This window comes from Haplochromis burtoni, unplaced genomic scaffold (genome assembly GCF_018398535.1).
Source record: "Haplochromis burtoni strain Fernald_Lab_line unplaced genomic scaffold, NCSU_Asbu1 Contig_128, whole genome shotgun sequence".
NCBI classification, from domain to species: Eukaryota; Metazoa; Chordata; class Actinopteri; order Cichliformes; family Cichlidae; genus Haplochromis; species Haplochromis burtoni.
In genome coordinates, this window is record NW_024582489.1 from 621,660 (window position 1) to 635,211 (window position 13,552).

Below are 13,552 nucleotides of genomic sequence, written 5' to 3' on the forward strand. Positions count from 1 at the left end.
AGAAGAGAAGAGAAGAGAAGAGAAGAGAAGAGAAGAGAAGAGAAGAGAAGAGAAGAGAAGAGAAGAGAAGAGAAGAGAAGAGAAGAGTCTATTGAAGTTTATGTTTCTTCTTCTTCTTCTTTCTATTTGGTGGCTCTGTTGCATCAGCACTGTCAGCTGAGGGCACAGTCGAAGCCTCAGAAAACAATGCCCGAGCAGAGGCATGCTTCGACTTCATAATAAATCAGTGTTTTCATGTTCCCGCCTGACTGTGGCATCATGTCAAATGCTCTTTGTCCCTTTAACTGACAGCACTTTTTAAGGGTCTCATTGTGAGCTGCTTTGTCAGGCTGTTGCCTCGATGCCCTGACATTAATTAGCACCAAGGAAGCAGAAAGCAAAGGAGAACGGTTGTAACCAGCGGACTAGTGATCGATGTCATCTGTGTTTTTCCTCACAGTATGGGGCCCCGGATAGAATCTGAATCTGAAAAAAATCTGAGTTTATCCTTCTCCTTCCAGCTATAATTGTGTTAGACTATGGGGGATGCATCCCTGCTTTGGACAAACAAACCCAAGAGAGATTGTTTTTGGAGAGAAATAAGCTGGAAATAAAGAGCATGCGTTCTAAAAGAAGACTCTCTCACAGGGAGGGTGAGTGTGTTTGCAGGGCTGTAACGAGACAACCCAGAAGCCCCAGTGTCGCTGTGCCTCTGTGTGTGTGTGTGTGTGTGTGTGTGTGTGTGTGTGTGTGTGTGTGTGTGTGTCACTTGGTTTGTCCTAATTAAAGTCATAACTTGCACCCATCAATGACACGGGACGTCAAAGTGAATCCTGCCTAATTACTCGACCTCGAGTCCCTGTCTTAAAGAGTCTCCGTGTTAACACATTCAAGACATTCATTAGTTCAGTTTCTCCTTCCCCCGAATTGCATAATCCTGAATTAGTTTGTGTTTGATTAAATTACCACAGAGACAAAAAAAATACACAGGGTTCAAACTGAGGAAGGAAAATATCCCCTTCATCACTACACATTAACTCTATGTAACTTAATACACTGTAATAAATGATTTATGGGGTGGACTACATCGCTTTATCCGTTATAAGTTATTTTAGGTGTATAGAAAGTAGATTTTTATCCCTCATATTTATACTTTATTTACAAGTACAACGAGGACAGCTTCGGTTGAAATACAGAATAAGATCTCTGCTTTATTTAGTCTCATTCGTGCTTTTAATAAAGAAATAAAAGCAGGTCTAAGAAAAGGACCAGACATAACTCATTCAAACCCACACTTTAGCCCCCCTGGAGATCACTTTAATGTCCCCCTGGGTGCCCTACTCACCTCTCCTCCGTGGCCATCAAAAACCCCAAAGATTGACGGGTGACTCTTGTTGACGATGTCGGTGAGCACCTCGAACCTGTCCTCCATGTGATCTCGCCGGCCTTGGATGGAGTACACGGCCACGTTGTTACTCTTGAACTCCCAGGTCTTGGAGAACTCCGCGTCCAGGACGTCCAGCCCACCGAAGCGCTCGTTCTGCATCATCTCCGCCACTTTCCCCTTGACCATCTTGACCGCATCTCGGCTGGACTTGACGATGGTCTTCACTTCGTCCGTGTGGAAGAAGTAACTCCACAGAGCCAGGCTGATGCACAGCAAGAACAAGGTCTCCGGTCTGAGCAGAAAATAACGCATGATCCGACCTAATAGAGACAGCAGGGTCATTGTATCCTCTATCATTTATTTATTCACGCGCAGGAAATCGCGGCAGGTTGTGTGTCGCTCGCCCCCCCGCCGCAGATTTCACTCCATCGTCGCTGTTTTTGTTGTTGATGATGTTATCGTGTTTGGTTTGGTTAGCGGCGAAACATACACATTTAACCGAGCTACTCACGCCGGGAAACATTCAGGTTGTACTGGACCAACGAGTGACACTTCACTGGGACGTATCAGCGACCGAGGGGAGATAAAGAAGGAGAAGCGCGGTGCACCGGCTGGTTCCCTCTAGCATTCAGCCCAGCAGTGAGCCACCACCAACGGCTGTCCGCTGACCATCTGCCGCGGTCCGAGAACACGGACACCCCAGGCGGGAAACAGCAGCTTCTCCCCTCCGTTTGGACTTGAGGTTAAGCCAGTGTGTTGGCTAGAGTAAAGTTGTGGGCAGAGCCTGTCCCTCCCCGGCCAGCCCTGCTACTGTTTCCAGTCCTGAAATAGCAGCCTGTGCTGAAACCCTCACATTCCCAGCTGCCACACTGGCTGCGAAGCCCCGCTGCTGCGTTCCTAAACGGCCGTGCTGCTTTCACGTGCAGCTCGTAAAGTTCGCCTTCAAAATTGTAGGAAATAATTGCATTTAAAATATCAACACTTACCCACAGACAACGCATAGTGATACCGTTTAAATAAAGGACCCGACCCCCCCCCCAAAAACAAACAAACAAACAAAATAAAATAAAATAAAATAAAATAAAATAAATAAAAACCTATTCAACTGCAGCTGGTTACGTCTGAAAACAAGGTGATTAGGCGATGCAAAGAAATGTAATCTACAGCCGTTTAGATAAATAATTTAGATACATTTAGATAAATAAATAAATTAGTTAATTAATGTAATCACTTGAAAGAAAAGAACAGTTGTGTTGTGGCTACAACTTAATAAGTTGTCGCATTCACTGGCTTAAAATTCAGTAGAGAAACCAATAAGAAAACTGCAGACTGTTTACAAAAATTAAATTATTTCAGCATTATGTTATTTCATCCAAATGTTATAAATTCTACTGCTCAAATATATATCAGCCATGCCTAAAATCTCACCAGGGGTTAAGCAAGACACCAAGAGAGAAACCGCACGGGAGATTTACGACAGAACTCGAAGGCGTCCAAGGACCAGTCATACCACAGGTGAGTCTGAAGACCTCCGTGAATCAATAATTTTAAATACATGCTAACACGCAGCATTTCATTATAAAATTAAATCAGATAAATAACCTTTCATTAGGCCCAGTGTGTTTGTGGCAAGGTAGAATTGTCATGTTATAGGACAAAAGGGGAGTTCCTGTATTAATGCTTGTGTCAGAAGTCCTTCTCAGGCCTCCCCCACCACCACTAAAAAACAAACAAACACACAAACAAACTGAGAAAACTTGTAAAATTATTGTTTTTAGAACTATAGTATCAGTCGCACCAGGAGGGAAATGTGAGATTAACACGTCCTCAGTTTAGCCCCTCTATTTGTTAACGTACAATAAAATGGCAAACGAATGAATCAAAAAAATATGTTAGCAGGAGTTTTGGTGGAAAGTTTAAATGACTCTGTTTTTACCGTATTTACTAAAGAAAAACAAAGAGAAAGGGCACAAAAGTTAAAGTTTATCAACTGAGCTTTGATGTATTGTTATAAATATAAATGGCTTCGCTATGCTATGCATGCCTGTTTACCTACTAAATTAGATTTTCTAATTTTAATTCAGTCAGTTAAATGTTAAACTCCTCTTCACAACAATACATTAAAATGATCTTTAACTAATTGCCTAAAACGCTTCTGGTAATAATCTTATACTTTTACTATACCTTTTATTTGATTGATTGATTATATATACCACCATCAGCGTTTCAGATTATCTAATACAAGATTTAAATTGGAAAAACAAGTAATAATTTCTTATCTATTTGGTATTTAAGTGGCATTTTTATTTGATTTAAATTTTTATGAGGAAATGTATTCAGGCAAACAAAGACAGTCCCGGGGTCCTTGAGTCCTGCCTGACGCCATCGATCCTCTCTCGGTCCTCTGTGGGTAAAACGTGGGGCTACCTCGTTTACTGTGTGCTGTTGATTTCTCATCAAAATAAGATCAGTAAGTTTTGTCAACACTCGGTCGCTTTAGCTGTAGTTACTGAATACTTTCAGTCGACTCTGTGTGTTTGTTTCTCCGCGAAAACTTTTGAGAATCACTCAGAAGAGTTAGCAGTTTAGCCTCCAGTGCTAACACACTGTATCAAGAGCATCAGCCAGGCTAGCAGTGCTAACTGTACTTAGGGCAGCTTTAGCGTTGTTTAGATATCTGTATCTCCGTTTCTAAATGAACGCTTGGAAACGAAATAAGCCTGTCTGGGTTAACGTTTATTAACCCTTTCTTTTCCCAGTCGCCTGTGTTGTGCTTCAGCGTTGACAGGGCCACTTTACATCTGTCATGTTTGTGTCCTCAGAGATAACTGGACCACCTGAGACCCACTCAGCTTGGCAAGGATGGAGTACATGCAGGCTCCTGCCTCAAGCAGCCAGGGGAACATGTAAGTGCAGCCCTTTAGCACTGTGTGAGTTTTAACAGCAAAGCTCGTTCTCCAGACTGTGGATAGCATCTCTGCCTCTAACTATAAAGCCTATATTTCCTTTAATGGTGGTATTAAACTACCAATAGGAGGCAAGGACACAGGATATATTGACCGATATTTGGCTTGCTATCTATCAGCAAGCAGAATAATCAACTACATAGCAGCAGCAGCCTGAGTCATAAAGTTTTCTGCTCGACCATGGTAATATTTCAATGTAAATATCTTTAAAAACTATTAAAGATAAAAGCTTGACATTTTCCTTGGCGTCCCATACCATAAAAGTGAACCAGAATCTGTGATTTGGGGATAAAGAAATATGCAATTCTTAAACAAAGTTATTTTCTCACTTATAATTTGAGTGCCATATGGAAACTACAGGATTTTGTTCTATTCAGGTTAGACATCTAATGATATTATTCTTTATGTAGTACAACTTGTAATATTTACTCAATCAGCAGGAAATGGAATGAAAATTTTTTTTTGTTTCTTTCAAGTGTCCATTACTCAAGTGGATTTGGCCCCCCATCATATGCAAAGTCTATACATTCAGGGTGGTTTGAAATGTTGGGCTTCCAGCATTTTTGAGCCCTCATAACATTGTAATGTTATAACATCATAAGTACAGTCGATAGACACATGAAAAATTTAGGGCTGGACACATGTAAGCTCTGTTTTAAAACTGCAAGCAAATCAACCAAAATATTTGTATATTATATTTGTATATATTTGTATATTTGTTTTAGTAATCAACTTTGAGCAGCAGTATAGTCATGGCTTCAATAGCAAAACTGCACCAGTGGTCATGTTTGTAATGTAACGTAATGGGAGGAAGCACTGGTACTCTGGATGTTTGATCTGCTTTGTTATAATTCACTGGGGAAAAAAAATCAAAAAGTGCATTTTTGGTTAACTTTCAGGGGTAATATCACTACATGGCATAAGTGTAGTTTTGCCAGAACCACTGAGATGAATTATGTCATCAAGTAAAGTGAACGTCGTGACTGTTTATTTTCAGAAAATGCTCAGGTGATGAGAAAAATATGGGAAAAACGCGACAACATAAGCTGCGACCTGCTTTGTAAAATCTCCCATTGTATTGTAATATACATGCTGTCTTTAGTGAAGAGGCTGAAACCTATTATATAAATATATATCATCAACAAAAGGGTCTGAAACAACCCATCATTTATTCGTGTTTCATTGACTTTGGCGTCTCTCCCCTCCAGCCTCTGCTGTACCTGTGGTGTCCCCATTGCTCCTAACCCAGCCAACATGTGTGTGGCCTGCCTGCGCACTCAGGTCGACATCTCAGAGGGAATCCCCAAGCAAGTCACAGTGCATTTCTGCAAGCAGTGTGAACGGTGCGTTTCATGCATTTAATAACAAACACATAACAGTTGTATTTGTTTTGTACACTGCAGTGCACCCATTATATCACTGTTTCTCTTTAGAAGGCATTTACAGGTGAAATGTAGCAGTCAGAACGGTGTGTTTTTATTTAAATGCATTTCCTCTTTTACGCAGGTACTTGCAGCCTCCAGCGACCTGGGTACAGTGTGCTCTGGAGTCCAGGGAGCTGCTTGCTCTTTGCTTGAAAAAACTAAAGAGCTCCATGTCTAAAGTAAGCCTCTTTCTTACTCAGTGTCACTAAAGACGAATAGCATATTTCTACATAAGTGAAAATTTTCTAGAATAAATTAAATATAAGGGGGTGTCCAGTGCCAGTTTGTAACATTAGATTCACAAGCTGCTTGTTTCAGTCCTGCCTTTTTATTGAGCACATTTTCTTTTTGTTGTGTTTTTGGGTTGTGTGAGGAGAGGGACCATCTTAGACATATGCAAGCTAAGAATTCATATCCTTAAGTATATATTACATTTTTAATGAGAGTAAAGTTTAATCAAAACCTTAATGCTGTCCTCTTAAAACCCTTCTAGTTTAATGTTCTGTGCAGGTACTCTGTGATACATTATTACATTACAGCATCCTTCCCATCTATCTCTTTTTTTTTTTTTATTATGATGTGCACCACGTTCACTATTGTACTTCTCAATACTCAGACAGTGCTCGCAGATCTAAAACATCTCTCTTCACAGGTGCGACTTATCGATGCTGGATTCCTGTGGACAGAGCCGCACTCCAAAAGGATTAAGATGAAACTGACCATCCAGAAAGAGGTTAGAAAACAGGGGGACGTTTCTACGTGTGGGAAAATTCTATTTGTAATTAACAATATGAGATGAGCAAGGTGCTTTTTGTCCAGAAAGTTTAAAACAAAATCTTTTAATTTTTTTTTTTATAATCTTAAGAATATTCATAAAAGTGGTGACAAGTTGTAGGACGTGCATCCACTACAAAGTGACCCTGAGGTTGTTTTATCAGAAGAACAAGCGATCTGTCTGTTCTTCAGAGAGTTAAGTGAGAGTAGCGAGCCTCGCCATTGGCTGTCATCGCATCTCCTTGACCTTTAGTGAGAACCTGAGCCTTGTGGGGGTTTTTTTGTTTTGTGCAGTTGGAGGGTCTTTATAATTCTGCCAGCAGTTCTCCCTGTTCACATAAAAATTCAAGCATAACAATTCAAATATGCTCTCCCTGAACAGCTTGTTTAATGAATTTCAGCCACAAGTTTTTGTCATCGTTTCCCATGGAGTTGGAGCATATGGTGTGACTTGTTGTTGTCTTCTCCAGGTGATGAATGGCGCCATCCTACAACAGGTATTTGTGGTCGAGTTTGTCATCCAGTCCCAGATGTGTGACGACTGCCACCGTGTGGAAGCCAAAGACTTCTGGAAGGCCGTCGTTCAAGTTCGTCAGAAGGTGACCTGTGGTCTTACACTCTAATAAGTACAAACTATTTTCCCATTCTGGCTGTTTTCAAGCTTTTTAAAAGCACTTTTAAATAAACCATGAACCATTTTATCAGTTATTGAAGTGGATGGTGAATGGTTATATTTTAGCACATTTGTAAAATTGGTTGTCATAGTAAAGGGTTAAAAAGTAAAGCTTGTGGTCAAAGCTGAAAAATGTGTGCAAAGCCTCTTTTTCCACTAGCACTGACTCGACTTTAGATGTCAAATTTCATTCAGAAGAGTAATGTTTACTTTTTACGTTTTTTTGGGTCATTGACTGTTTCTCTTAGCGCTGTTAGTGTATCATATAAACATACAAACATACCTCTCTGAGTCCTTGTTGGGAAATACAACTCAAGACACTCTGTACTGACGTACTGAACTTTACTGCTGCAGAGACAGTAGACTAGCAGTTCAGTGATTAATAGTTATGTTACTATGAAGCTAAGCTATGTTATTATATAACTCAGCCACTTCATAATAAAAGCCAGTCACTGAAAAAGCTTTTGCTCTGTAGCTGCATGACAGAAAAGGCTCAGCAGATCGTAGATGCATGAAATAAACAGCTTGCTCAGACGTGGAAAAAACCCAGCTGTATTGAATGCCATTAAGTTGAGTGTTCGCAGGCAAATGCAAAGCTACTTATCGAGGTTTGTGCTGTTTAAAGGGATGAGTATGAGTTTCTCTGTGATGAAGATTTCTCTTTTGTCCATCAGACTGTACACAAAAAGACTTTCTACTATTTGGAGCAACTGATCCTGAAGCATAAACTCCACCAGAATGCCCTCAACATTAAAGAAATACATGGTAGGTCTATGATTATGTGCACAACGCTGTGTACACCAATAGAATTCTATAATAATGTTCCAGGTTCCTAAGAATGAGAGAGAAGCTGATAAACACAAACGATAAATGAATTTATCTTTCAAAATATTTATTTATCTTTTCATCATCTCTGTCTGCTCCTCTTCTTCATCTGCCACCTCCACCGCTGTTCTCTCCTCCCTCATCTCCACCTCATCCTCTTCCTCCTCAGCTGAAGCCGCGTCTCCAGAAGTCAGAGCTCTTACCTGAGAGAATGTGCATTATAAATGCTGCTTTATTCCCAGTTTATATTGTCAGCAGATTAAATGTGCAGACCTCCCATTTCTAACAATAAGCTGGCTGTAACTGCAGCAGCTGGTTAAAAGATAATGTTATGGACGCTAACCTTAGGTTTGAGTGTCCTAAAAATCTCACTTTCCCTATGATAAACAGTTGATTTATATTCTTGCATCTTATGAAAGTTTATACGCCAATTGCCTGAGTCTGACGGCATTAGATCTACTTCAGTAACAGCGGCTAACACCAACAAAAACGGCTGCTCTTACTGACAGAAATGTTCGGGATAGCCGCAGCATAAGTCAGCGTCACTGTCATCAGTCAGAAATGAGCTTCGCTGGCTTGGTCAACTCGTATCAGACTCCTTCGACGACGTTCTACAGCGTCCTCAAGAGTACATAGACACGGACGCTTCACATCAGGCATGTTGACAGCTGACATAAACAGTGGACTGAGAGTCTAGATTTACTACTGATGAATGAGGGGAAAAAACTGAAAATATTACAAATATTTAATTGACACTTGTTTCTTTTTAATGTGCACATATTGTTTAAATATATTAAAGTGTTGTGTGTGCAATAATGTGTTTATACACAGGCAGTAGTGGAAACCTGCCAGCCTGCCGCGGCTGGTATGGGGTGCCGAGGGTTAAAGGGGAAATGCCTCGTCTCTGCTGTGGGGACTTTTACCCAAATTACACTGCAAAGTGGGAAACTTGCCCTAGTTGTCACCAGCGGAACTAATGTGGGTTAGAGCGAAGGAGAGCATAATGATGTGTCGAGTGTTAATTACCTCTTCCCGTACCAGACAGCCAGTCATGCATGCATATCACTGGCACCAATAACTCCATGCAGCTGTCCTCGCGTGGGCCTCTCAGGGGCACACGTTGTACATCTAATCAGTGCGCTCTAATCAGAGCGGGCGTTCCTTACCAGCTGCCTGCAGAGCAAGCTTGTTTCTTACCCTACTTATGGATGCTAAGTGCTACTTCATACATACTTATATGCGCAGAGGCTCACATGCTGTGCATTGAGTGACATCGCAGCAGCAGTCCTCTGTATTCTTGGATGGGACTGTTAAGCAGAGTTTTGGCCCGATGGGGTTGTTTAAATCATCTCCATGTCTCGGCAGGACTTGAAAGCTTTAAGAAGGTTACATGTGGCTGCCATATTTTTCTTTCCTCTTCATCTGCTCTGTGGTATGTGCCGTTTTCATGCATATGTTCTTTGGCGTGGGGATGACCTGCGAAGCACGCCTGTGATAAATATATCTGTGAAGTGTATTTGATGGTATTGCTTTTTCTCGCAGAGGGCATTGATTTCTACTACGGCTCCAAGCAGCACGCTCAGAAGATGGTGGACTTCTTGCAGTGCACCGTGCCCTGCAGGTAAACATTGCTTCAGTCCATGCCTTTGAAAACACACAGCACGACCTTCACAGCGTTCAGTGATGGCGTCTGTCAGGGTTCAGTTTGTATGTGGAAGTGGAGGTGATTAGCTAGCAGGTGTTAGCAAAATCTAGCCTGTCGGTAATACATCTGAATCGGAAGAGAATGTAACCCATTAAAAAGAAAGGGAATATATTAAAGTTTTTAATTAATTTGAAACCGTGTGCAAGTGTTGTCTGCATGGCAGAAACCGTTTATATAATCATGATCTACACAGGATGTTTCCTTTCCATGTGTGCACAACATCTCAGTGCTTTTAGGCCCTTTTGTTGTACCATTTGTCCGACTGACACTTAACAAGCTTTCATGTGTTGGTGACTGTTTTAATATTACTAATAAAAATTAATACTTTCTTTTTAACTTTAAAGGTCAAAGGCATCTCAGCGCCTCATCTCTCACGACATCCACTCAAACACATACAACTACAAGAGCACCTTCTCCATGGAGATCGTACCGGTCTGCAAGGTATCCAGCAAACAGTTGCGTTTATATTTGGAACTCATTTTAGTTGAATCTAGGTTTTATCCCATGATTCATTGTTAGCAGTGAGACCCACCCGACTGTCCTCGTCACTCCTACGGCCTACACATTAGACATATTTCTGTTAGTTTATAAAAAAGGTTGAATTTGTGTTTAACGGTGACAGGTTAGATTAAACTGGAAAGCAATGACATTAAAATGAAGGTGGGGATTAACTGATCCCTGTCAGGTGTCATTTTCAGTAGTTGATTAGCTGCCCAGTGCAGTTGAATGCTTTAATATCATGACATATACTGGGTTTGTTAACACCTCATATTTCAGTACTAGGGGCTCCATGGAGGGACACTTGTTTTCTTAAATGAAAATAAAATATTTTTTATTTTTATTTTTTGAGCAAACAAGCTGTTCAGCACAAGTTCAAAGCCTTTTTACTCCACGTGACCTCAGTTTGACCCCCGGTTTTCTGGTTGTCTGGTTGCCAGGACAACGTCGTGTGCCTTTCACCTCGGCTGGCGCAGAGCCTGGGGAACATGGGTCAAGTCTGCGTGTGCATCCGTGTCACCAGCACCATCCATCTGATCGACCCCCGCACCCTGCAGAGTGAGTACGGAGGAGTTTTGACACGTTTAGCTGACAGCACGTCTCACGCTGTCTGCAGCTCACCTGGTTAGTTGTAGAAGCATTTCTCACGTATTTGTGTTGGCTTGCAGTCAGCAGAGATGTAGTTTAAGTCGGGGATAAGTGCAGCAAATAATTGTCGTCCTTTTAAAAAGAAAAAAAAAAAATTGTAATAAAACCTAACAGCAAGTAGCTTTTGAGCTCGAACCTGCTGGCCCGGCTGGCCTTTCTTGTGTGGAGTTTAGATGTTGTAGCTGTGTCTGTGTGGCTGCTTTTTGTGTGCTCTGGCCTCCTGTGACAGTCCTAAAACACGCATAACACACGTGACTCTATCCACCCTGCTCATCTCCTTGAATTGGACAAACGGTGTATTTAACTTGTAATTTAATTTTTGTTATTATTATTATTTTTTGTTTGTTTAAAGTGCCCATGCCTATTTTGAATTCCTATGAATGATCTCATAGTAAACACAATTAGTAGTGGCCTTTTAGTGTTAAGCTGCAGATATTCAACAGAAAATTGTCCAGTAATTTATTTGTAATTAACAGTAGCAGTTTTGTGTTATGAGACATTTAGCAGCACATTTTACGTTTACATTTTATGAACCGTTTGACAGCTGATGGCTCAAAAATAATGGACATTTTAATTAACAGTGGAATTCATTCACTAGATTTAAATGTCTTCTGATTTCTTTAAGTCTGTTACCAATGGTTATTAGCATTGTTGGAAAAGAAGCTGTTGATTTTAGCACTTAATACATTTGCTCAGAAACTGAAATTGTGTAATTACATAAGAAGCCGATCATCACAGTCGACTAGCTGAATGTTTAAATATTCATCTGAGTAGTTTCTCATTATATGACTTTGTTAAACCAGTTGTTGCCTCTGTGCACTCTGTTTAGCCTCTTTCAGTATCTGCACTCTTGTATTGTTCATAACACCAAAAGTATTTCCTGCATTACAGAGAGTCGCTGCTTGGTCGACACCCTTCTAAACCGCACTAGACTGACCCCAGTTTGGTGACCACATGTTCTACTCAGTCATTTTACTCGGCTGCTTCTCTCTTCTCCAGTCACAGCACGATATTAGACGTGCTCCCAGAGAGCAAAACATATTTCAGATTGCATTATTTATTCTATCAAAGCCAAGTTATCTGATTTAGGGGGACTTATTACCAATACAAGCACGGAGACAATTAGTGATGGGTTGCTTCCTCTGCGTGTGGTGTAATCGCTCATTTTGTGAGAGGCTGGATGGTCCTCCACATCTTGAAGCAGCACACACGTTTTTAATTACTCTTCAAAGAGCAGGCTATATTTGGAGCAGAAAGTTTTTTAGCTGGTTGAAAAGCACAAACAGCCTCAAGGCTGTCGAGCAGATTCAGCGGCACAAGGCAATTAACTCATGTATCAGAAGTATCTGTTTCTGTTTTTCTGCTTGTACAGTTTGGTTGCAGTATAGACAGGAAGACAATCTTCCTGTCTAGTTTGTTTAGAGTACGAACAGAAAGAAAAAGGACTTATGGATAAATCAGACTTGGAATATTTTTAATACTCTGCTTAGAAAAATGAAAGGAAGATTTAGAAAACACACGCTGAATATCTATACTGATATAGGCTGGGTAATTTGTTAGGATTGAAAGGCTCAACTTGCCACATCTTTTCACAGAAAAGAAATTAATCTACGGACAGTGGGCTGAATTCAAATACAGCCCAAAAATCAAAGTGAAAAGGACGTGGCGGGCTAGTCCATTTTACTGAAATTTCATTACAGCAAATCCAAATGGTGCTCAGTAGTTTGTATGGCCTCCTTGTGCTTGATGATGGATGGTGTCCTTGGGGATCTCCTCCCACATTTGGACCAGGGCATCACTGAGCTCCTGGACGGTCTCAGGTGCAACCTGTCAGAAGGACTGAAACATATGTCCCAGTGGTGTTCTGTTCGATTTAGGTCAGGCGAGCATGGGGGGGCAGGCAGTGATATCAGTTCCTTGCATGAGCTGGTTTCAAACTGTCATCACATGTGGCCGGCCATTGTCGAGCACCAGGAGGTGCCCAGGAACCCTGCAGCAGGGTTTGACAGGTTCAAGGATTTCTTCCCAGTTTGGCAGTCAGGTTGCTGCTGCCTCACCTGTAGAGGTCTGTTCACCACTCGATGGATGTGTCGTGCCTCGGACCTACCTGTGTAACCTCTGTAGGGTCCAAATTTTTCCTTATATTGGGTCAAAATCCCAGAACTTTAAGTGACTTGATGCTATACTCAGATTTAAAAGTGTTATTTTCATATTTTTTGAGTAGTGTATGTATTTTTTCCAGAAAAAATTATTTAAATATCCGGAAAGTTAAGTGTGTGGGTTTTTTTTGGTTTTTTGGTTTTTTTTTAATTAATTACTCTAAATAATCAAAAGTATCTTTCTAGTTGCCGAGGTGGACGGGAACACATACTGGCGAAACCCCTTCAACGGTCTCTTCAACCCAAGCCAGCTGGAGGAGTTCATAGTCATGGACACTGACATCATCAGAGACCAGAAGCTGGGTGCTGGAGCTGGCATGAGGTCCAACAAAGTAAGGGCGCGTGTGTGTTGGTGCAGAACAGATTGCATTATGGGGGAACATTGCTCTTCCCTTAGAAGTAAAATCAATAGCAAACCATTACATTATCCCTGAACCTGTATGTTGGATTCGAGCCAAATCGACACAAACAGTCAGGAGTGTTTCTTTTGAGGCGAGTGCGGTGTGTAGTTTCC

The 13,552-nt window shown here is 41.2% G+C and overlaps 2 protein-coding genes across 3 annotated transcripts in view; one reads left to right on the top strand and one right to left on the bottom strand.

Annotated features, from left to right (window-relative positions):
* The window catches only part of ppm1lb (protein phosphatase, Mg2+/Mn2+ dependent, 1Lb), a 51,015-nt gene extending 48,736 nt beyond the window's left edge, over positions 1 to 2,279 (bottom strand). Inside the window, exon 1 of the mRNA XM_005930016.3 lies at positions 1,325 to 2,279. Within this exon, the coding sequence (XP_005930078.1) occupies positions 1,325 to 1,723 (399 nt within the window). The 5' untranslated portion in view covers positions 1,724 to 2,279. The remainder of the gene's footprint in view (positions 1 to 1,324) is intronic.
* A 491-nt stretch (positions 2,280 to 2,770) lies between these two features.
* The window catches only part of nmd3 (NMD3 ribosome export adaptor), a 14,378-nt gene continuing 3,596 nt past the window's right edge, over positions 2,771 to 13,552 (top strand). The window contains exons 1-11 of one of the 2 annotated variants that reach the window (XM_005930014.3): positions 2,771 to 2,881; positions 4,189 to 4,272; positions 5,541 to 5,675; positions 5,839 to 5,935; positions 6,409 to 6,489; positions 7,001 to 7,129; positions 7,878 to 7,968; positions 9,571 to 9,649; positions 10,078 to 10,174; positions 10,672 to 10,789; positions 13,225 to 13,370. In XM_005930014.3, the coding sequence (XP_005930076.1) occupies positions 4,229 to 4,272; positions 5,541 to 5,675; positions 5,839 to 5,935; positions 6,409 to 6,489; positions 7,001 to 7,129; positions 7,878 to 7,968; positions 9,571 to 9,649; positions 10,078 to 10,174; positions 10,672 to 10,789; positions 13,225 to 13,370 (1,017 nt within the window). In that variant the 5' untranslated portion in view covers positions 2,771 to 2,881; positions 4,189 to 4,228. Of the gene's footprint in view, positions 2,882 to 3,702; positions 3,837 to 4,188; positions 4,273 to 5,540; positions 5,676 to 5,838; positions 5,936 to 6,408; positions 6,490 to 7,000; positions 7,130 to 7,877; positions 7,969 to 9,570; positions 9,650 to 10,077; positions 10,175 to 10,671; positions 10,790 to 13,224; positions 13,371 to 13,552 lie in introns of those variants that run through there. The other variant, XM_005930013.3, reaches the window with a different exon arrangement.